This window comes from Anomaloglossus baeobatrachus, chromosome 9, assembly GCF_048569485.1.
Source record: "Anomaloglossus baeobatrachus isolate aAnoBae1 chromosome 9, aAnoBae1.hap1, whole genome shotgun sequence".
Lineage (NCBI taxonomy): Eukaryota > Metazoa > Chordata > Amphibia > Anura > Aromobatidae > Anomaloglossus > Anomaloglossus baeobatrachus.
Genome location: NC_134361.1, coordinates 81,419,819 through 81,444,027, shown reverse-complemented (window position 1 = coordinate 81,444,027; position 24,209 = coordinate 81,419,819). Strand labels below are relative to the sequence as shown.

At 49.6% G+C, this 24,209-nt stretch overlaps 1 protein-coding gene across 1 annotated transcript in view; it reads right to left on the bottom strand.

The window, feature by feature from the left end:
• The window catches only part of COMMD5 (COMM domain containing 5), a 44,474-nt gene extending 23,779 nt beyond the window's left edge, over window positions 1–20,695 (bottom strand). Inside the window, exons 1-2 of the mRNA XM_075322677.1 lie at window positions 20,488–20,695; window positions 5,450–5,610 (exon numbers count right to left, since the gene is read on the bottom strand). Coding sequence (XP_075178792.1) covers window positions 5,450–5,610; window positions 20,488–20,644 — 318 coding nt within the window. The 5' untranslated portion in view covers window positions 20,645–20,695. The remainder of the gene's footprint in view (window positions 1–5,449; window positions 5,611–20,487) is intronic.
• Between the last annotated feature and the right edge of the window lie 3,514 nt (window positions 20,696–24,209).

Below are 24,209 nucleotides of genomic sequence, written 5' to 3'. Positions count from 1 at the left end.
GCATATCATAGGTGGACCTCAAACATGCCGCCCCCAGCCCCTGCAGCACTGATTGGAGCGATCGTGCTATGACGCGCAATCGCTCCAATCAGTGTGCAGTGGGGCGGTCTGATCTGCCGGTGGCCGCCCTCCCCAGGCCTGTACTGCTCTGGGGACCCTCCCCCAACATGGCTGCAGCGTGGAGTGGCTGGTACTTTTGGTACCACGCCACCGCTGCTGCCGCCGCAGACGCCGCCTCTGCTGTCACCGCGCCAGCTCCAAAGGTAAGTATTGCGCTCCGGCGATGGCCCCTGCGCGCTCCCGTGAAGGCCCCTGCGCGCTCCCGTGAAGGCCCCTGCCCGTGCCCCCCCAGATCTGCCCCCCTACGCCCCGATCTGCCCCCCGGCATCCCGATCTGCTCCCCACGCGATCTGCCTGCCTCCTCTGTCATCTCTATTCTGCTTCCAAGGTTCCTTCCTTCTGCCTTTGCTTCTCCGCCCCCTCTGCTCTCCCTCTAACCCCCCCCCATCTGCCCCCCCCTGCCCCCCCCTCTCCCCATCCCCCCCTGCCCCCCCCCGACGTCCTCTTACCTGCCTTCACGGGTCGTCCGAGGTCTTCACTGGCCCGATCACATCTGCCTCCATCGCTGGGTCCTTCTGCTGATCTGTCCAACGTCCTGCCTGCTGCTGGTGTAAAGCTGTCTATCTCACTGCCTTCTTGTTCCTCTGCAACTCTTCTGGTCAGTGATCCTCTTGGTACTGTGAGTATAACTTTTTTTTTTTTTTTTTTTTCTTGTATCCTGTCCATTTTTACACTTCATCTGTCCGTGCGTCCCGCCAAGCGCTGATCAGGGATGCAGATAACGGATCTGCATCCGTGGTCAGTTTTTGGCATGACTTTTTTCCGTATTCGCGACGCTTTTTGTATCGCGTCCGTCCGTGCGTCCCGCCGAGCGCTGATCAGGGATGCAGATAACGGATCGGCATCCCTGCTCAATTTTTGGCGTGACTTTTTTCCGTATTCGCGACGCTTTTTGTATCGCATCCGTCCGTGCGTCCCGCCGAGCGCTGATCAGGGATGCAGATAACGGATCGGCATCCCTGCTCAATTTTTGGCGTGACTTTTTTCCGTATTCGCGACAATTTTTGTATGGCATCCGTCTGTGCGTCCCGCCGAGCGCTGATCAGGGATGCACATAACATATCTGCATCCATGGTCAATTTTTGGCGTGACTTTTTTTTTTACGTATCCCCGACGCTTTTTTTTATCGCATCCGACCGTGCGTCCTGCAGCGGCCGATCAGTGCACTGCGTCTGTGCGTTTGAAAAGTCAAATGGCGCTCCTTCTCTTCTGAGCCCCGCCATGCGCCCAAACAATTACTTTCCACCACATATGAGGTATCTGCGTACTCAGGAGAAAATGCACAATACGTTTTATGGTGCATTTTTTCCTGATAGCCTTGTGAAAAAAAAAGCTACCTAGTTGAAGCAACCGTTTTGTGGTAAAAAAAAATTTTTTCTTTTCACGGCTCAACGCTATAAACTTCTGTGAAGCCCCCAGGTGTTCAAAGTGCTCACCAAACATCTAGAAAAATTATTTGAGGGCTCTAGTTTCCAAAATGGTGTCACTTGTGGGGGAGCTCCACTGTTTAGGCACCATAGGGGGTCTCCAAACGTGACATGGCGTCCGCTAATGATTCCAACCAATTTTGCTGTCAAATGGCGCTCCTTCTCTTCTGAGCCCCGCCATGCGCCCAAACAATTACTTTCCACCACATATGATGTATCTGCGTACTCAGGAGAAAATGCACAATACATTTTATGGTGCATTTTTTCCTGTTACCCTTGTGAAAAAAAAAGCTACCTAATTGAAGCAACCGTTTTGTGGTAAAAAATTTTTTTTTTCTTTTCACGGCTCAACGCTATAAACTTCTGTGAAGCCCCCAGGTGTTCAAAGTGCTCACCAAACATCTAGAAAAATTATTTGAGGGCTCTAGTTTCCAAAATGGGGTCACTTGTGGGGGAGCTCCATTGTTTAGGCACCTCAGGGGGTCTTCAAACCTGACATGGCGTCCGCTAATGAGTGCAGCTAATTTTGCATTTAAATGGCGCTCCTTGCCTTCCGAGCACTGCCGTGTGTCCAAACATTTGATTTCCACCACATATGAGGTATCTGCGTACTCAGGAGAAAATGGACAATACATTTTATGTTGCATTTTTTCCCAATACCCTTGTGAAAAAAAAAGCTACCTAGTTGAAGCAACAGTTTTGTGGTAAAAAAATTTTTTTTTCTTTTCACGGCTCAACGTTATAAACTTCTGTGAAGCCCCCAGGTGTTCAAAGTGCTCATCAAACATCTAGAAAAAATATTTGAGGGCTCTAGTTTCCAAAATGGGGTCACTTGTGGGGGAGCTCCATTGTTTAGGCACCTCAGGGGGTCTTCAAACCCGACATGGCGTCCGCTAATTAGTGCAGCTAATTTTGCGTTCAAAAATTCAAATGGCGCTCCTTGCATTCCGAGCACTGCCGTGTGTCCAAACATTTGATTTCCACCACATATGAGGTATCTGCGTACTCAGGAGAAAATGGACAATATATTTTATGTTGCATTTTTTCCCAATACCCTTGTGAAAAAAAAAGCTACCTAGTTGAAGCAACAGTTTTGTGGTAAAAAAATTTTTTTTTCTTTTCACGGCTCAACGTTATAAACTTCTGTGAAGCCCCCAGGTGTTCAAAGTGCTCATCAAACATCTAGAAAAAATATTTGAGGGCTCTAGTTTCCAAAATGGGGTCACTTGTGGGGGAGCTCCATTGTTTAGGCACCTCAGGGGGTCTTCAAACCCGACATGGCGTCCGCTAATGAGTGCAGCTAATTTTGCGTTCAAAAATTCAAATGGCGCTCCTTCCCTTCCGAGCTCCGCTGTGCACCCAAACAATTGATTTTTACCACATATGGGGTATCGGCGTACTCAGGAGAAAATGCACAATAAATTGTAGGGTGCACTTTCTCTTTTCTCCCTTGTGAAAATGAAAATTTTATGGCTAAAGTAACATTTTTGTGTTAAAAAGTAAAATTTTCATTTTTTCCTTCCACATTGCTTTGGTTCCTGTGAAGCACCTAAAGGGTTAATAAACTTTTTGGATGTGGTTTTGAGCAGAGTGAGGGGTGCAGTTTTTAGAATGGGGTCACTTTTGGGTATTTTCTGTCACCTCGGTCTCTCAAAGTCACCTCAAATGTGATGTGGTCCCTAAAAAAAATTATTTTCTAAATTTTGTTGAAAAAATGAGAAATTGCTGATGAACTTTGACCCCTTCTAACTTCCTAACGAAAAAAAAATTTGTTTCGAAAATTGCGCTGATGTAAAGTAGACAAGTGGGAAATGTTATTTAGTAACTATTTTGTGTGACATATTTCTCAGATTTATGGGCATAAATTTTCAAAGTTTGAAAATTGCGAAATTTTCAAAATTTTCGCCAAATTTCCTAAATTTTCACAAATAAACGCAAAAAATATCGGCCTAAATTTACCACTGACATGAAGTACAATATGTCACGAAAAAACAATCTCAGAATCGCCAGGATCCGTTGAAGCGTCCCAGAGTTATAACCTGTCAAAGTGACACTGGTCAGAATTGCAAAAAATGGCCCGGTCATTAGGGTGTTTTAGTGGCCGGGGGTGAAGGGGTTAATACCAAGAGGAATCCAGTAGATGTATTTCTCATCCTTTACATTGTCAGTCACTTTTTGCCAAAAGAATGACATACATCAGAGCCTGCCAATGGAGATACACAGAACAGACCAAAAGTTTGGACACAACTCAAAGAGTTTTCTTTATTTTCATGACTCTGAAAATTGTAGCTTCACATTGAAGTCATCAAAACTATGAATTAACACATGAGGAATGAAATACTTAACAAACAAGCGTGAAACATCTGAAAATATATCTTATATTCTAGGTTCTTTGAAGTAGCCACCTTTTGCATTGATTACTGCTTTGCACACTTTTCGCATTCTCTTGATGAGCTTCAAGAGGTAGTCACCGGAAATGGTTTTCACTTCACAGGTGTGCCCTGTCAGGTTTAATAAGTGGGATTTCTTGCCTTATAAATGGGGTTGGGACCATCAGTTGTGTTGTGCAGAAGTCTGGTGAATCCACAGCTGATAGTCCTACTGAATAGACTGTTAGAATTTGTATTATGGAAAGAAAAACGAGTAGCCATCATTACTTTAAGAAATGAAGGTCAGTCGGTCCGAAAAATTGGGAAAACTTTCAAAGTGTCCCCAAGTGCAGTGGCAAAAACCATCAAACACTACAAAGAAACTGGCTCACATGAGGACCACCCCAGGAAAGGAAGACGAAGAGTCACCTCTGCAGCGGAGGATAAGTTTATCTGAGTCACCAGCCACAGAAATCTCAGGTTAACAGCAGCTCGGATTAGAGACCAGGTCAATGCCACACAGAGTTCTAGCAGCAAACACATCTCTAGAACAACTGTTAAGAGGAGACTTTGTGCAGCATGCCTTCATGGTAAAATAGCTGCTAGGAAACCACTGCTAAGGACAAGCAACAAGCAGAAGAGACTTGTTTGGGCTAAAGAACACAAGGAATGGACATTAGACCAGTGGAAATCTGTGCTTTGGTCTGATGAGTCCAAATTTGAGATCTTTGGATCCAACCACCAAGTCTTTGTGACGCAGAAATGGTGAACGGATGGACTCTACATGCCTGGTTCCCACCGTGAAGCATGGAGGAGGAGGTGTGATGGTGTGGGGGTGCTTTGCTGGCGACACTGTTGGGGATTTATTCAATATTGAAGGCATACAGAACCAGCATGCCTACCACAGCATCTTGCAGCGACATGCTATTCCATCCGGTTTGCGTTTAGTTGGACCATCATTTATTTTTCAACAGGACAATGACCTAAAACACACCTCCAGGCTGTGTAAGGGCTATTTGACTAAGAAGGAGAGTGATGAGGTGCTACGCCAGATGACCTGGCCTCCACAGTCACCAGACCTGAACCCAATTGAGATGGTTTGGGGTGAGCTGGACCGCAGAGTGAAGGCAAAAGGGCCAACAAGTGCTAAGCATCTCTGGGAACTCCTTCAAGACTGTTGGAAGACCATTTCCGGTGACTACTTCTTGAAGCTCATCAGGAGAATGCCAAGAGTGTGCAAAGCAGTAATCAAAGCAAAAGGTGGCTACTTTGAAGAACCTAGAATATAAGACATATTTTCAGTTGTTTCACACTTTTTTGTTAAGTATTTCATTCCACATGTGTTAATTCATAGTTTTGATGCCTTCAATGTAAATCTACAATTTTCAGTCATGAAAATAAAGAAAACTCTTTGAATGAGAAGGTGTGTCCAAACTTTTGGTCTGTACTGTATGTTGGGCATTACTCCTGTTGCATGTGTCTGATGTAAGGTGGGGTCTCCCAGAACGTCCTACAGAGCCTGACTCTCCTCACCTCCTGTTTAAGTGCTGATGCGGAGACTCTGAATGCCACACGCAGTAGAGTGTAGGAGCCGGAGATGATGAAGCAGAGTTGTTCTTCAGATACAGAGGTCGTTTCCTGGATAGTCTTCACAGATTCGGAGGTGTCTTTGCCCTCAAGAGCGCCCACCACGGCTAGAAGAAATACAGAACAATTAGATGTCCGGCCCACTGTGACTATCAATAGGCTGGTAATGGAGCAAACCCAGGATGTAGACAGAAATATGGGACTACAGGGTTGTCCAGCGCCGCTCCCTTTCACTTCGGGAGGAGAGTATTGCTGATGATATCAGAAAGTCTCAATGAAGTTTCTACAGTTTTTACATATGGAAGTAATGGGATGGCTGCGTAGGTCACTGTCCAACAATAAAAACAGTAACTTTTTGGTTGAGATCTCCTGTGCCAGTGATGAGAAATCCAGTGTAGAAGCCTGCTAGTGCACTGGGGGCGTCAATATATATGAATGGCTTCTTCTAAGTGCTCTGACACACCCACAGAGCACTTCCAGGCTGATCTGCATATGGCTTCTACATTACATTCCTTATGAAAAATGCATTGGATCTAATTTTTATTGCTGGTCAAAAACCTAAATGACCAATTGCAGTACCCCCATAAGTGCAACCGTTCTGACAGGTTCCCTATAAATACCGCCGTGCGAGCCTGTGATCCTGCATGCAGAGTACTGTCCTCAGCTGTGATGAGGGATGATGCACCCCCCCATACAAGAACGACTCTTTCTTTAGGCTTAGAACTGCTGCAACAAAAAAAAACCCCAAAATGTTTTATTCTGGGGTTCCTCACTGTAAGGCTGGAAACCCACCTATGCGAGTAAAATCGGTCCGAGTTGGCTAAAAAAAACTCGGCTGATTTTAGTTCAGGTTAGGTCAGTGTGCAATGCAAGTGCGTTCCTTTTTTTTAATTATTTCAAGGATAGCAGAGCGTGTGTAATGCGTGTTTGATGCGTATGGGATTCGTTTTTACTATGTCATCTGCCATTCAGCTCTGCTACATGGCCGCTGACAGCAGACACAGACAGAGCCATGTAGCAGAGCTGAATGGCAGATGACAGCAGACACAGACAGAGCCGCACAATCAGAATGAACTCAGGTGAACTTCACCCGACTTCATTGTCATGCCGCGGCTCTATCTGTGTCGCATACTGATTAGCGGTCACCCGTGAAGGACTCACCGGTGACCGCTAATCTCCCGAGTGACTGAATTGAGCAGCGCGATTAGCGCTGCCGTCACTCAGGTCACCCGCAGCCAGCTGTATTCTCCCCCCCGTGACCACAACTCACCTGTGACTTCATCACTGTCACTCGGGCGACTTGCTGTCACAGTTGGAGGATCCAGTGGTGGCCGCGGGTAACCTCAGTGACGTCATCGTTGAACGCGATACTCACCTCAGCTGCTGTGTGGAGGTGACAGGAGCGGCGGTGTCTTCTGCAGCTCCTGTCACTCTCATGTAGCAGAGCTGGAAGCGACGCGGGACCTCCGTGGATTACGTCGGACATGGATGGGTTTTTTGGGTACTTAATAAAGTGGTGAACGAAGGTCTTTGTTATTGTTTATTATTTCAAATAAAGGATTTTTTCACTGTGTGTGTTTATTAACTTTAATTTACAGGTTAATCATTGGGGGTGTCTCATAGACGCCTGCAATGATTAATCTAGGATTTAGTGGCAGCTATGGGCTGCCATTAACTCCTTATTACCCCGATTGCCAACGCACCAGGGCAAATCGGGAAGAGCCGGGTAGAGTACCAGAATAGTCGCATCTAATAGATGCGACCATTCTGGGCAGCTGCTGGCTGATATTGTTAGGCCGGGGGGCTCCCCATAATGTGGAGCTCCCCATCCTGAGAATACCAGCCTTCAGCCATATGGCTTTATCTGGCTGGTATTAAAATTGGGGGGACCGCAAGCCGTTTTTTTAAATGATTTACTTGTTTTACTGCACAGCACAGACACACCCACCGGCTGCTGTGATTGGTTGCAGTGAGACACCTGTCACTCAGAGTGGGGGGCGTGACTCACTGCAACCAATCATAGGCGCTGGTGGGCGGGTAAAGCAGGGAATACGAGATTGAATAATGAGCGGCCGGCTGTTTCAAAAGAGAAGCCGCCGGAGCAGTGTGAACGCCGTGCAGCGCCGCGCCGGTGATCGGGGTTCGGTGAGTATGAGAGAGGGGAGGAGAGGGATAGACCGACATGGACAGAGAGAGAGGGACAGAGATAGTGACCCACCGACAGAGAGAGAATAGAGACCGAGAGGGAGAGACCGAATGACAGAGAATAGAGATTGACAGACATTGTGAGACCTCACTCGTTGCCAGTGTTTTAGGAAACATGCGAGAAATGTATTTAGAAAATCGGATGTCACTAGGATGGTGTGAGTGCCGTCCCGTGACATCCGATTATTTACACGCTCCCATAGACTTGCATTGGAGAGACTCGCAGGAGAAACTCGCAAAAAAGCAGCATGCTGCGATTTTTTTCTCAGTCCAAATCGGGAGCTGAATCATTGACTAACATGTGTCAGAGTGCAATGCGAGATTTTCTCGCATTGCACTACTGCGAGAAAATCGCAAGTGAGAAGCCGGCCAAACGTAAGGGCTCATGCGCACGTACATGCTGAATATTCTGCAGCGATTTGACAGCACATGTGCGCGTCAAATCGCTACAGAAAAACTGCATAATGAATGCAGTTTTTTTGTTAAAAAAAAGCCGAATTCATGCACTATGGCTGCTGCCCCTACCATAGACAGAGCGGGAGCTGTATCCAAAACACAGAAATAATTGCCATGCTGCTTTTAGGAACGCACTGATTTGTGTCAAAATTTTAGCACCCAAATCGCTGCGTTCATAAAAGCATCGTGCGCACGTATCATGCACAATCTTCATAGATTGTGCAGGGGATGCAAGCATTTACGCTGCAGTGATAAACGAAGCGTAAAAGCATGTAATTATGCAACGTGCGCATCAGTCCTAAGGAGATAATGGGTGAATCCTCCAAACAGATCAGCGGGAAATCCACAAAATCCGCAGATGCTCCTGGTAGAGCGCGTTTATCAGTGTTCAGGCGCCACTTTCGAGTCATAAAAGGCAACAAACACAGCGCCATTAGACGTGTGTGAACAAGACGAGACGGAAAGAATTGTTCCCCCTTGTATAAGAAAGCACTAAAATTAATATTCAAAAAAACGTAAAAAAAATAACACACATGAAAAATGGAGTCCCTTTGGATGATGGAAACCAGCGTGGCAGAAAAACCATGAACAGCAATAAGCCACGCGCTTCAGGCGCTCCTGGGGCCTTTGTTCAAACTCGTACAAAGCTCTGTGGCTTGGACACGAGAGCTCCTGAAATGCGTGGCTTATTGCTGTTCATTGTATTTCTGCCACACTGGTTTCCATCATCCAAATGGACATGATTTTCAATCTGTGCGCTATTTTTTCATGTTGTTTTTTGGATTTGAACTTTAATGCTTGCCAATAAAGGCTGGAATGTTTTTATCTACCTGGATTGTGTCTGCTGTCCCTGGACTTCCCCACACTGGTCAGTGCTCATCCCTGCTCCATGTGTACACACCGCTGCAGGAGAGCTTTCTATGTGTTCATTTCTCCCACACTTTTTATTCTGACAGATAAAGTGTGGGGATCCACTGGGCACTCATGAATGGGTCCTGATTAATTTGGGTGTAAATTTATGACACAAAGTAAATATGCTAATAGGAATGGACTGCAGAGTGCAAGGACACGCCCGACTTATCTGTGTGATAAGACATTGTAGGAAATGGGACGTCTTAAGGGGTGCTTCACACACAGCGAGATCGCTGCTGAGTCACGCTTTTTGTGACGCAGCAGTGACCTCATTAGCGATCTCGCTGTGTGTGACACTGAGCAGCGATCTGGCCCCTGCTGCGAGATCGCTGCTCGTTACACACAGCCCTGGTTCGTTTTCTTCAAAGGCGCTCTCCCACTGTGACACACAGATCGCTGTGTGTGACAGCGAGAGAGCGACAAATGAAGCGAGCAGGGAGCAGGAGCCGGCATCTGGCAGCTGCGGTAAGCTGTAACCAAGATAAACATCGGGTAACCAAGGTGGTTACCCGATATTTACCTTAGTTACCAGCCTCCGCAGCTCTCACGCTGCCTGTGCTGCCGGCTCCGGCTCTCTGCACATGTAGCTGCTGTACACATCGGGTTAATTAACCCGATGTCTACTGTAGCTAGGAGAGCAAGGAGCCAGCGCTAAGCAGTGTGCGCGGCTCCCTGCTCTCTGCACATGTAGCTGCATTACACATCGGGTTAATTAACCCGATGTGTACTGTAGCTAGGAGAGCAAAGCTAAGCGGTGTGCGCTGGTAACTAATGTAAACATCAGGTAACCATACCCAATGTTTACCTTAGTTACCAGTGTCCGCAGCTTCCAGACGCCGGCTCCGTGCAAGCGCAGCGTCGCTTGCACGTCGCTTGCACGTCGCTGCTGGCTGGGGGCTGGTCACTGGTGAGATATGCCTGTTTGACAGCTCACCAGCGACCATGTAGCGATGCAGCAGCGATCCTGACCAGGTCAGATCGCTGGTCGGATCGCTGCTGCATCGCTAAAGTGTGAAGGTACCCTAAGACAGTATCATCTAGAGCTGGGGGTCACACTAAACGACAGCGACGTCGCTGTTACGTCACCGTTTTCTGTGACGTAGCAGCGACCTTGTAAGTCGCTGTTATGATCGCTGCTTAGCTGTCAAACACAGAAGCCGAAGCAGCGATCATAACGACACGCGTCGCTGTGCTGCAACATGTGCAGAGAGCAGGGAGCCGCGCACACTGAGCACTGGCTCCCTGCTCTCCTAGCTACAGTACACATCGGGTTAATTACCCGATGTGTACTGCAGCTACATGTGCAGAGAGCAGGAGCCGGCGCTGGCAGTGTGAGAGCGGCGGAGGCTGGTAACGAAGGTAAATATCGGGTAACCACCTTGGTTACCTAATGTTTAAATGTTTACCTTGGTTACAGCTTACCGCAGCTGCCAGATGCCGGCTCCTGCTCCCTGCTCGCTTCATTTCGACGCTCTCTCGCTGTCACACACAGTGATCTGTGCGTCACAGCGGGAGAGCGACGACCAAAAAATGAAGCTGGACATTCAGCAACGAGTGGCGACCTCACAGCAGGGGCCAGCTCGTTGCTGGATGTCATACACAGCGACAGCGACGGGACGTCGCTGCAACGTCACAGAAAATGGTGACGTAGCAGCGACGTCGTTGTCGCTGTGTGTGACACCACCTTAAGACAAGTGTGGAGAGGTGCGCCTTCCGCTCTGGGGGTCACATGATCAGTCTTAAAGAGATTCCCATCTCTAAGATGAAATCCCAATATGTAATAAAAATAATATTAGAAAATACCTACAATTACAAATGTAATATAGTTCTTCTGATTTACTATGTCACTTTAGGCTAGGTTCACATTTCCGTTGTTTTGCATCAGTCACATGCATTGCTTGACGCTTGTGACTGATGCGTTGTACAACGGATGACAATAATGGAATTAGAAAGCGGACTCCGTTGTAAAATGAGAGCGAGAGCGATCAGCTGATCACCCGGCAGCCGGCTAATGAGAGCGATCAGCTGATCGCTCTCATTAGCCGGCTGATCAGCTGATCGCTCTCATTAGCCGGCTGATCAGCTGATCGCTCTCATTAGCCGGCTGATCAGCTGATCGCTCTCATTAGCCGGCTGATCAGCTGATCGCTCTCATTAGCCGGCTGATCAGCTGATCGCTCTCATTAGCCGGCTGATCAGCTGATCGCTCTCATTAGCCGGCTGCCGGGAGATCAGCTGATCGCTCTCATTAGCCGGCTGCCGGGAGATCAGCTGATCGCTCTCATTAGCCGGCTGCCGGGAGATCAGCTGATCGCTCTCATTAGCCGGCTGCCGGGAGATCAGCTGATCGCTCTCATTAGCCGGCTGCCGGGAGATCAGCTGATCGCTCTCATTAGCCGGCTGCCGGGAGATCAGCTGATCGCTCTCATTAGCCGGCTGCCGGGAGATCAGCTGATCGCTCTCATTAGCCGGCTGCCGGGAGATCAGCTGATCGCTCTCATTAGCCGGCTGCCGGGTGATCAGCTGATCGCTCTCATTAGCCGGGTGATCAGCTGATCGCTCTCATTAGCCGGGTGATCAGCTGATCGCTCTCATTAGCCGGCTGATCAGCTGATCGCTCTCATTAGCCGGCTGATCAGCTGATCGCTCTCATTAGCCGGCTGATCAGCTGATCGCTCTCATTAGCCGGCTGCCGGGAGATCAGCTGATCGCTCTCATTAGCCGGCTGCCGGGAGATCAGCTGATCGCTCTCATTAGCCGGCTGCCGGGAGATCAGCTGATCGCTCTCATTAGCCGGCTGCCGGGAGATCAGCTGATCGCTCTCATTAGCCGGCTGCCGGGAGATCAGCTGATCGCTCTCATTAGCCGGCTGCCGGGAGATCAGCTGATCGCTCTCATTAGCCGGCTGCCGGGAGATCAGCTGATCGCTCTCATTAGCCGGCTGCCGGGAGATCAGCTGATCGCTCTCATTAGCCGGCTGCCGGGAGATCAGCTGATCGCTCTCATTAGCCGGCTGCCGGGAGATCAGCTGATCGCTCTCATTAGCCGGCTGCCGGGAGATCAGCTGATCGCTCTCATTAGCCGGCTGCCGGGAGATCAGCTGATCGCTCTCATTAGCCGGCTGATCAGCTGATCGCTCTCATTAGCCGGCTGCCGGGTGATCAGCTGATCGCTCTCATTAGCCGGCTGCCGGGTGATTAGCTGATCGGTCACAGCAGCCGGCCGCCGGGTGATCAGCTGATCGGTCACAGAAGGCGGCTGCCAGGCGATCAGCTAATTGTTCGACCACTGAGAGAGAGCATGCGCAGCGAAATCCTAAGGATTCCGCTGCTCAAAAAGAAGGGAATTTTGTTTACTTACCGTAAATTCCTTTTCTTCTAGCTCCTATTGGGAGACCCAGACAATTGGGTGTATAGCTTCTGCCTCCGGAGGCCACACAAAGTAATTACACTTTAAAAAGTGTAACCCCTCCCCTCTGCTATACACCCTCCCGTGCATCACGGGCCCATCAGTTTTGGTGCCAAAGCAGGAAGGAGGAAACTTATAAATTGGTCTAAGGTAAATTCAATCCGAAGGATATTCGGAGAACTGAAACCATGAACCAAAGAACAATTGAACATGAACAACATGTGTACACAAAAGAACAACAGCCCGAAGGGAACAGGGGCGGGAGCTGGGTCTCCCAATAGGAGCTAGAAGAAAAGGAATTTACGGTAAGTAAACAAAATTCCCTTCTTCTTTGTCGCTCCATTGGGAGACCCAGACAATTGGGATGTCCAAAAGCAATCCCTGGGTGGGTAAAAGAATACCTCGATAAAAAAGAGCCGAAACAACGGTCCCTTCTTATAGGTGGGCCACTGCCGCCTGAAGGACTTGCCTACCTAGGCTGGCGTCTGCTGAAGCATAGGCATGCACCTGATAGTGTTTTGTAAAAGTGTGCAGACTCGACCACGTAGCTGCCTGACACACCTGCTGAGCCGTAGCCTGGTGCCGCAATGCCCAGGACGCACCTACAGCTCTGGTAGAATGGGCTTTCAGCCCTGAAGGAATCGGAAGCCCAGACGAACGGTAGGCTTCAAGAATCGGTTCCTTGATCCACCTAGCCAAGGTTGACTTGGAAGCTTGCGACCCCTTACGCTGTCCAGCGACAAGGACAAAGAGCGCATCAGAACGGCGCAAGGGCGTCGTGCGTGAAATGTAGAGCCTGAGTGCTCTCACAAGATCTAACAAGTGCAAATCCTTTTCACATTGGTGAACTGGATGAGGGCAAAAAGAAGGTAAGGCGATATCCTGATTGAGATGAAACGGGGATACCACCTTAGGGAGAAATTCCGGGACCGGACGCAGAACCACCTTATCCTGGTGAAACACCAGGAAGGGGGCTTTGCATGACAGCGCTGCTAGCTCAGACACTCTCCGAAGTGATGTGACTGCCACTAGGAAGGCCACCTTCTGCGAAAGGCGAGATAGAGAGACATCCCGCATCGGCTCGAAAGGTGGCTTCTGGAGAGCCGTCAGCACTCTGTTAAGATCCCAGGGTTCTAGCGGACGCTTGTAAGGTGGGACTATGTGGCAAACTCCCTGCAGGAACGTACGGACCTGCGAAAGCCTGGCTAGACGCTTTTGAAAAAACACGGAAAGCGCCGATACTTGTCCCTTGAGAGAGCCGAGAGACAAGCCCTTGTCCAATCCGGATTGAAGGAAAGAAAGAAAAGTGGGCAAGGCAAACGGCCAGGGAGTGAAACCCTGATCAGAGCACCAGGATAAGAAGATCCTCCAAGTCCTGTGGTAGATCTTGGCGGACGTTGGTTTCCTGGCCTGTCTCATAGTGGCAATGACCTCTTGAGATAACCCTGAAGACGCTAGGATCCAGGACTCAATGGCCACACAGTCAGGTTGAGGGCCGCGGAATTCAGATGGAAAAATGGCCCTTGAGACAGCAAGTCTGGTCGGTCTGGGAGTGCCCACGGTTGACCCACCGTGAGGTGCCACAGATCCGGGTACCACGATCTCCTCGGCCAGTCTGGAGCGACGAGGATGGCGCGACTGCAGTCGGACCTGATCTTGCGTAACACTCTGGGCAGCATTGCCAGAGGAGGAAATACATAAGGCAGTTGAAACTGCGACCAGTCCTGAACTAACGCGTCTGCCGCCAGAGCTCTGTGATCCTTGGACCGAGCCATGAATGCCGGGACTTTGTTGTTGTGCCGAGACGCCATTAGATCGACGTCCGGCGTTCCCCAGCGGCAACAGATCTCCCGAAACACGTCCGGGTGAAGAGACCATTCCCCTGCATCCATGCCCTGGCGACTGAGAAAATCTGCTTCCCAGTTTTCTACGCCCGGGATGTGAACTGCGGAGATGATGGAGGCTGTGGCTTCCGCCCACAGCAGAATCCGCTGAACTTCTCGGAAGGCTTGAAGACTGCGAGTGCCGCCCTGGTGGTTGATGTACGCAACCGCCGTGGCGTTGTCCGACTGTATTCGGATCTGCCGTCCCTCCAGCCACCGCTGGAACGCCTTTAGGGCCAGATACACTGCCCTTATCTCCAGAACGTTGATCTGAAGGGAGGACTCTGTCGGAGTCCAGGTTCCCTGAGCCCTGTGGTGGAGGAAGACCGCTCCCCACCCTGACAGACTCGCGTCCGTCGTGACCACAGCCCAGGATGGGGGCAAGAAGGATTTTCCTTTTGACAAGGAAGTGGGAAGAAGCCACCACTGAAGAGAGGTCTTGGCTGTCCGTGACAGCGAAACGTTCCTGTCTAGGGACGTCGGCTTCTTGTCCCATTTGCGGAGGATATCCCATTGAAGTGGACGCAGATGAAACTGCGCAAAAGGAACTGCCTCCATTGCTGCCACCATCTTCCCTAGGAAGTGCATGAGGCGCCTCAAGGGGTGTGACTGACCCCGAAGAAGAGATTGTACCCCTGTCTGTAGTGAACGCTGTTTGTCCAGCGGGAGCTTCACTATCGCTGAAAGGGTATGAAACTCCATCCCGAGGTAAGTCAGCGATTGGGTCGGTGTCAAATTTGACTTTGGGAAATTGATGATCCACCCGAACCTCTGGAGAGTCTCCAGAGTGACGGTCAGGCTGTGTTGGCATGCCACCCTGGAGGGTGCCTTGACTAGAAGATCGTCTAAGTAAGGGATCACCGAGTGGCCCTGGGAGTGTAAGACCGCCACCACTGCTGCCATGACCTTGGTGAAGACCCGTGGGGCTGTCGCCAGGCCGAAAGGCAGTGCCACGAACTGAAGGTGTTCGTCCCCGATGGCGAAACGCAGGAAGCGGTGATGCTCGGGAGCGATTGGCACATGGAGATAAGCATCTTTGATGTCGACTGATGCTAGGAAGTCTCCTTGTGACATCGAGACGATGACAGAGCGGAGAGATTCCATCCGAAACCTTCTGGTGCTCACATGCTTGTTGAGCAGCTTGAGGTCTAGAACGGGACGGAATGATCCGTCCTTTTTTGGCACCACGAACAAGTTGGAGTAGAATCCGTGACCATGTTCCTGAGGTGGAACGGGAATCACCACTCCTTCTGCCTTCAGAGTGTTTACCGCCTGAAAAAGTGCATCGGCTCGCTCGGGGGGCGGAGATGTTCTGAAGAAACGAGTCGGAGGACGAGAACTGAGCTCTATCCTGTAACCGTGAGACAGAATGTCTCTCACCCATCGGTCTTGGACATGTGGCCACCAGGCGTCGCAAAAGCGGAAGAGCCTGCCACCGACCGAGGATGCGGTTTGTGGAGACCGAAAGTCATGAGGAGGCCGCCTTGGGGGCGGCTCCTCCGGCGGTCTTTTTAGGACGTGACTTAGACCGCCATGCCGAAGAGTTGCTCTGGCCCTTCTGTGACCTGTTGGACGTGGAGGATTGGGACCTGGCTGAGGGCCGAAAGGACCGAAACCTCGATTGAATCTTTCGCTGCTGAGGTCTGTTCGGTTTAGACTGGGGTAAGGACGAGTCCTTTCCCTTGGATTGCTTGATAATTTCGTCCAATTGCTCGCCAAACAAGCGGTCGCCGGAAAATGGCAAACCGGTTAAGAACTTCTTGGAAGCAGAGTCTGCCTTCCATTCGCGTAGCCACATGGCCCTGCGGACTGCCACCGAATTGGCGGATGCTACCGCTGTACGGCTCACCGAGTTGAGGACCGCGTTCATGGCGTAGGACGAAAAAGCCGACGCCTGAGAAGTCAAAGACACGACCTGCGGAGTAGCGGTGCGTGTGACCGCCTTAATCTCAGACAAACAAGCTGAGATAGCTTGGAGCGCCCACACGGCTGCAAATGCTGGAGCAAAAGACGCACCTATGGCTTCATAGATGGATTTCATCAGGAGCTCTATTTGCCTGTCAGTGGCATCTTTGAGCGATGAGCCATCTGCCACTGATACCACGGATCTAGCCGCCAGCCGAGAGACTGGAGGATCCACCTTGGGACACTGAGCCCAACCCTTAACTACATCAGGTGGGAAGGGGTAACGTGTGTCATTAAGGCGCTTAGTAAAGCGCTTGTCCGGATATGCTCTGTGCTTCCGGACAGCATCCCTGAAGTTAGAGTGATCGAAAAAAGCACTCCTTGTACGTTTGGGAAACCTAAACTGGTGTTTCTCCTGTTGTGAAGCTGACTCCTCAACAGGTGGAGTTGGAGGAGGAAGTTCTAGCACCTGGTTAATGGACGCTATAAGGTCATTTACAATGGCGTCTCCTTCAGGTGTATCAAGATTGAGAGCACCGTCCGGATCAGAGCCCTGAGCTGCAACGTCCGCCTCATCCTCCAGAGAGTCCTCATGCTGAGACCCTGAGCAGCGTGATGAAGTGGATGAAGGTCCCCAGCGAGCCCGCTTAGACGGTCTGTGACTACAGTCCGAGTCGGAGTCCTCCCCGTGGGACCTATGTGTCACCTCAGGAGCAGTTTGCTGCTCTAACCGAGGGGGGCCTGGGGTCAATGATTCAACAGTGCCCGGGGCCTGTGTTACCGGTCTGGACTGCAAAGCTTCAAGTATCTTAGCAGACCATTTGTCCATAGACTGAGCCATGGATTGTGAAAGGGAGTCAGAAAGTTTCTCAGCCAACACTGCAAACTCTGTCCCTGCCACCTGGACAGTAACAGCCGGTGGTTCTACCTGAACCGAGGGTCCCACCAGTGCCTGAGGCTCCGGCTGAGTGAGTGTCACAGAGGCCGAGCATTGCACACAATGAGGGTAGGTGGAACCTGCAGGTAACATAGCCGCACAAGAGGTACAAGTTGCAAAATAAGCCTGTGCCTTGGCACCCTTGCTTTTTGCAGACGACATGCTGTTATCTCCTCTTAGCAAACAGTGAGGGTATATAGCTAAGCAAATACTGCAGCCGAGCAGAGCAAATGTATACCCAATATGGATATATATATATACACTGCGGCACCCAGGGGGGCCAGCACCTGTAACAGGTGCGGCTTACCGACCGCGCTCAGCGGTTGTGTGTCCACCAGATTCCCTGCCTGGGCCTCCCAGAGTTATGGAGCTCTATCTGAAGTTCTCCGGCAGCAGCGATGATAATAATGGCTGCCAGCGTTCTGTGAGGAGGAGGGAGCCGTGGGCGTGCCTTAAAAAGTGCGGGAATCTGGTGCCCCACGGTGCTCAGTGAGGGGGGAGGAGGATACTAAGTATGCTCCAGCCCTCACCGCTGACGTTCAGTCTAGCGTCCCGCCCTTGCCCCTGACTGGCAGGCCCGGGGGCGGGAATATGCGGTACTAGGCCGCAAAAGCCGGGGACTCGAGTTATAAGCGCGGCCGGCAAACAGGCACGGTCGGCGCGGTAGTCCCGGCGGCCCCAAACACAGCGCAGCTGCTGCAGTGTCCGATCCCCAGGCGCTCTATGCGCCGTCCCCAAGGGGACACAGAGTACCTCAAAGAAGCAGGGCCTGTCCCTGATGACATCCAGTCTCCTGTCCGTCAGGTTCCCACAGGGGCTGCGGAGGGAGCCCGGTCCCAGTGCCTGGTGACCGGCTAGGATCCCACTTCTCCCAGAGCCCCTAAGGGATGGGGAAGGAAAACGGCATGTGGCTCCAGCCTTTGTACCCGCAATGGGTACCTCAACCTTAACAGCACCGCCGACCAAAGTGGGGTGAGAAGGGAGCATGCCGGGGGCCCTGGGGCCCTCTTGTCTTCCATCCGATAAAGTCAGCAGCTGCTGCTGACTAAAATGTGGAGCTTGCGTGAATGTGTGCCTCCTTCAACACAAAGCATAAAACTGATGTGCCCGTGATGCACGGGAGGGTGTATAGCAGAGGGGAGGGGTTACACTTTTTAAAGTGTAATAACTTTGTGTGGCCTCCGGAGGCAGAAGCTATACACCCAATTGTCTGGGTCTCCCAATGGAGCGACAAAGAAAAGTTACACTCTGCATTTCTGCCGCCCGACAATCAGTCGTTCGACGACTGATCAGTCGGGCGGTGGATGTAACGCAAGGGCATCAGTCACAATCCGCCGCTCATATAAGTCTATCGGAAACAATGGAATCCGCCAAATGGATTGCGTTGTTTATCAGAGAGGCGGATTGTGACTGATGCAAAACAACGGAAATGTGAACCTAGCCTAAGCGGGCTTCACATCAGTGGTGTTCTGCTGCAATGCCGGATCCGGCACAAATACGTTTCACTTCACTGCATTTCCTATGGCCTCGCGGCAAGTTCCGGTCACATGCGGTTGTGTATGACGCACGCGCCTGCATGTGATTGGAACTTGCCGTGAGTCCATAGGAAATGCATTGAAGTGAAACGTATTTGTGCCGGATCCGGCATTGCGGCAGAATACCGCTGATGTGAAGCCCGCCTTACATCATGTGCAGGGCATTGAAGCTTATCCATGGTTACGACCACAAGCAACTGTGACTATATGCATGGTGGTAACCATGGATACGTAAGGTCCTGCAACTAAGTATCAGGATAGAATCTTGGAGATGGGAATACCCCTTAAACCATTCCGCTTAACCCCTTCACGACCATGGACGGATATATCCGTCATGGAGCGTGTCCCGTTAAGCCCCGCCCCCTGCCGCGGGCAGGCAGCGGCGGTTGGCACACATATCGGCTGTTTTCAACAGCTGACATGTGTGCCTGCATGTTGCGAGTGGAATCGCTTCCACTCACAACATTTAACCCCTTAAATCTCGCTGCCAAAGTCTGGCAGCAAGATCTATATGCGCGCGGCCATGTTTTTTACTTACCGCCGCCCCCAACGGAAGTCACGTGCGTGATCACGTGACTTTCGGTGGTTGCCATCGTAGCACAGGGTCATGTGATGACGCCTGCAGCTATGAAGTTTCACTTTCGTTTTCCCTCGGCCGAGAGCAACAGAAAGTGACTGAATCTGCTGTTTACAGCTGTATAGCTGTGATCAGCAGATAGATAAGAGCGATCGGATTGCTGATCGTTATAGCCCCCTAGGGGGAGTAGTAAAATAAAAAAAAAAGAAAGGAAAAAAAGTGTTTTAAAAAATAAAAAAACCTAAAAGTTCAAATCACCCCCCTTTCCCCCCATTGAAAATTAAAGGGTTAAAAAATAAATAAATATACACATATTTGGTATCGCCGCGTTCAGAAATGCCAGATCAAAATATAAAATCAATTAATCTGATTGGTAAATGGTGTAATGGCAAAAAAATTCCAGACGCCAAAATTACGTTTTTTGGTCGCCGCAAGTTTTACGCAAAATGCAATAACAGGCAATCAAAATGTAGCATCTGCGCAAAAATGGTAGCTCGAGACACAAAAAATAAGCCGTCACTGAGCCATAGATCCCAAAATATGTGAATGCTACGTGTTTCGGAAAATGTCGCAAAACGTGTGCCACTTTTATTGGACAAACTTGTGAATTTTTTTAACCCCTTAGATACAAGTAAACCTATACGTTTGGTGTCTACCAACTGAGGCATCATACCCACACATCAGTTTAACCATATAGTGAACACCGTGAATAAAACATCCCAAAAACTATTGTACGATCACACTTTTTTTGCAGTTTTTCCACACTTGGAATTTTTTTGCTGTTTTCCAGTAAACTATATGGTAAAACGTATGGTTTTATTTAAAAGTACAACTCGTCCCGCAAAAAAACAAGCCCCCATATGGCAAGATTGACGGAAAAATAAAAAAAAGTTACGGCTCTTGGAAGAAGGGGAGCAAAAAACAAAAATGCAAAAACGGAAAGTGCCCGGGGGCTGAAGGGGTTAATATGGGGCGCACTGTTAGGAAAACCACTGCTGCTTTCACACCGTGGAGACAGCGGATCGCACATTTATACCCCGGGATAACGGGCCCGCTCTGTCCTGAGGATGAAGTGTGACATTTTGGGTGGAGTGCCCCTGTAATAAGGCCAGCAGCAGCCTCACTCATAGGCACCGATCTGCAGCAGTGCCGTGCTCCGCGCTCACCCCTCAGGATCCTCCTGAACACGTCCTTGTCCAGCTCCCTCACGTGTCTGGCCATGCCCTCCACCTCCGGCGGGATCCGGACCCCCAGGAAGCTGCTCCGGTCATTACTGGAGACCGAGGAGGCTGAATACGGGAGGACGGTCCTGGCCGACGTCATGGCCTCTCCGCACCGCGGTCTCCCTTCCTCCTCACGTGACACCGGTCTAGTGTGTCATGTGACAGGCTGACAACGCGTCACGTGACAAGATAAACCTATTTGCATCGGACGCTTTGTCTTTAGCGATATCTGCGCCATCTGGCGGCCGAATGTATTATTGCGAATGAATGTGTTTGGGGAGGTTTTTTTTTTACCTCCGTATTTGTGGCCAAAACCAGGAGTGGAAAAGTATAATAGAAACACGTCACCACTTCTGGATTTATCACCCACTCCTGGTTTTGGCTTATAAATACTGACGTAAACAAACGCACCAAATACTCAGTGTGTGTACATGGCCTTATTTATACCGCAGCACGTGTCCATGGTAATGCGCTATGACGAGCAGGAGTCTCTATGAGCCTGTCAGTGACATATGAGTAAAATCAGATTATTATTTTGTGTGCAAACATACATAGGTAAAAATTAGCTGTCAGCATAGGTAGACATAAATGAAAATCACTGTAATCATGGCAGCCATGCAAAAGACTAGCAAGAAAATGGTAATAAAAAATGTAAGGAAAAATAACAGAAGGTGTGTACCCAAAGTACAGACAAAAATACGGCTAAGCGTGGAAAGCAATAGTGCTCCACCACACATAGGGCACAGACATCTTAGCGAAGATTGTTCCAAAAAATATTCAGATTTAATGGTGATAATATGCATACATTACAAATGAAATCATAAGTGACTTCCATTCTTAAAGGGGTATTCTGGTCACACCCAGCATCCAGATCAGGGGGTCTGACCACTAAGACCACCGATCTCCGGAACAGGGCATTGTGTCGGCGTATACCCCGCGCCGTACCCGGCCATCACCAGTCCCAATGAATGAATGAAGCAGCCATAAGAGCCCATCCATTCTCAGAATTAGTGGGGTCCCAGCATCCAACAATCAGAACATTATCCCCTGGCCTAAGGGCCCCTGTGCTATCAGTAATATGTCACAAGCACAGTGGACCATGTTGCATTGTTGTGTCCCAGTCACAGAATTGGGGTCATCTGTGCTCTTCAGGCATTTACACTGGTGCTCAGTTCTCGTCTCTGGCACTGACAGACATAAGTGAGTGCTGCACCTTAAGGCTGAGGCCACACGGTGTTATGTGCGAGTCCTCGCATGGCACGCAGCTCACGCTCGCAGCACAGCAGGAGCCGAGTGTCATGCGACTGTGGGCCGATCATACGATCAGACCACATTTGCGGAGGGGAGGGCCGGTGCTGCGGATTTATCTCCCTCTCTCCTCCGTTGGCGGCTGATGCGAGAATCGCACTGTTCTCGCACTACTCCGGTGTAACGTGAGAGCAATGCGATGTTTTTCTCGCCCCGTAGACTTGAATGGGTGAGAATGAAACAAGGATCCATTGCACCCGCAGAATGCTGCAACTGTTTTCTCGATCTGATTAGGGCTGAGAAAACAATTGCTCATAGGAGCTGCCCCATAGACTAATATTGGTCCAAGTGGAATGTCATTTTTTATCGCATTCCACTCGCACTGTTTTTCTAGCTGTGTGTCCTAGGCTTAAGGGATAAACTTTTGGAGTCCTTTTAACTACATACTTTTGGGAGACGAAATTAAAGAAAAATAATGAATAAATTAATGTATATATTTTTTTAATACAAAAGAAAGAGATGTTCTAGCATCAGTTCCCTGTTATAGGACATTGCCGTAATTTGTGCACGGTGCAATGAAGTGGCAGACCGGCTCCTGGGCAAAGGCAGACAGCGAAGGAAAATGGGGGTGCAAAATAATATTTGGAGGACTATGGGGTGCATTCTAATTAGAGATGGGCGAATAGTGAAATATTTGGGTACGGATTATGCTATGTGAAAACAGAGTACTATTCCAGTAGTCATCACGAATAACAAATCTAATGCAAATCAATAGGGAACACAAGTATTTTTCTTGTAGATTTCAAAGAAAAATGCTCGGGTTCCCCTTTGACTTGCATTAGATTCGTTATTCATGACAAATACTGAATTAGTGCAAAATATTTGAGATGAATAATCCGAACTCGAATGTTTACTATTCGCCCTTCACTACTTATAATAAATGGAGGACGATGGGGTGCATTATATTATATGGAGGATTATGTGGGGCCCATTATACTATATGGAAGGCTATGTGAGGGCCATTATACTATTCAGAGGGATATGAGGGTGACTTTATACATTATTGAGGGCTATTTGAGAGCCATTATACTGTGTGCAACAATTATACAGTGTATAGGCTTGTGTGGGGTCCATTATTCTGTGCGCAAGGCTGTGTGGTGGCCATTATACTGTTTGGAGGGTTGTGGGGGGCAATTATACAGTGTGAAGAGGTGTAAGGACCATTATAGTGTATGTAATCCCATTACCACACAGCCAGCAGAACAAGTAATCAGATGACTCTAGTGTCGGCCGATTACTTGTTCTGTGTCCCACTGCATCCATCGCAGCGTGTGCAGGCTGTGAGGTCAGCTGAGTTCGGCCGGCACTGGAGCCAGCTGATCTGAACTCATCTGACCTCACAGCCCGCACACGCTGCGATGGATGCAGGGGGACACAGAACAAGTAATTGGCCGACACTGGAGTGAGCTGATCTGAACTCAGCTGAACTCCTGACCACACAGCCCACACACGGTCGCACGTGATCGGCAGCAGGCAGTGACTGCTGTTAACCTACTTCCATCGCAGCGTGTGCGGGCTGTGAGATCCGGAGATCAGCTGACTCCAATGCCAGCCGATAAATTCTGTGTCCCGCTGCATCCATCGCAAGTAGAAGTAGAAGGATCCGGTAAAATAACAATTTCGGTTGCATGTGTTGCACATTCAATCCAGAAGATCCGGTCATATGCGGTTTGCTGTTTTTTTCCTACAGGCAAAAAAACGCTGATGTGAAAGTAGCCTTAGCTGCACGTTAGTTGATCAAATCAGCCAACATGTGCAGGGAACGATGCAAGCTCACTGCACGAGCCCACTTTAAAGGGACATACACTACCTATGACATACCAGTACATCATAGATCGTGAAAGGATTAAGTGTGATACCAACAAAAGTGCCCCACAAACACTGTGTGATACCCCCACAGGGAAATCGTCCCCAGTATGCTCCACATGCACAGTATAATGACCTTACTGTACCCCCCTCAATTATACAGCAAAGTATGGTGCCCCCCAACACAGTATGATCCCCAACTGTGACCCCACGCAGCCCTCCATGCAGTACAACTAGGCAGCTGAGGATTGGAATCTACAGCGCAGGGTGGCCCAAGCTTTCTGGGCCCCACCCGCTGCGAATTGCAGTCCGCAGCTGCCAACTCTGGCGCTGTATCCAAGTTTTCCAGCGGCCCTGGTGCCGGGTGGCATGCTGGGTAATAAGCGGTTAATACCAGCTTTGTTTTACCAGCTGGTATAAAGCCCGAGATTCTTAATGTCAGGCAACTTTGACCCGGCCATTAAGAATCTCCAATAAAGGTTTAAAAAAAGACACACACAGTGAAAAAATACTTTATTAGAAATAAATACACAGACACACTTAGGGACTCC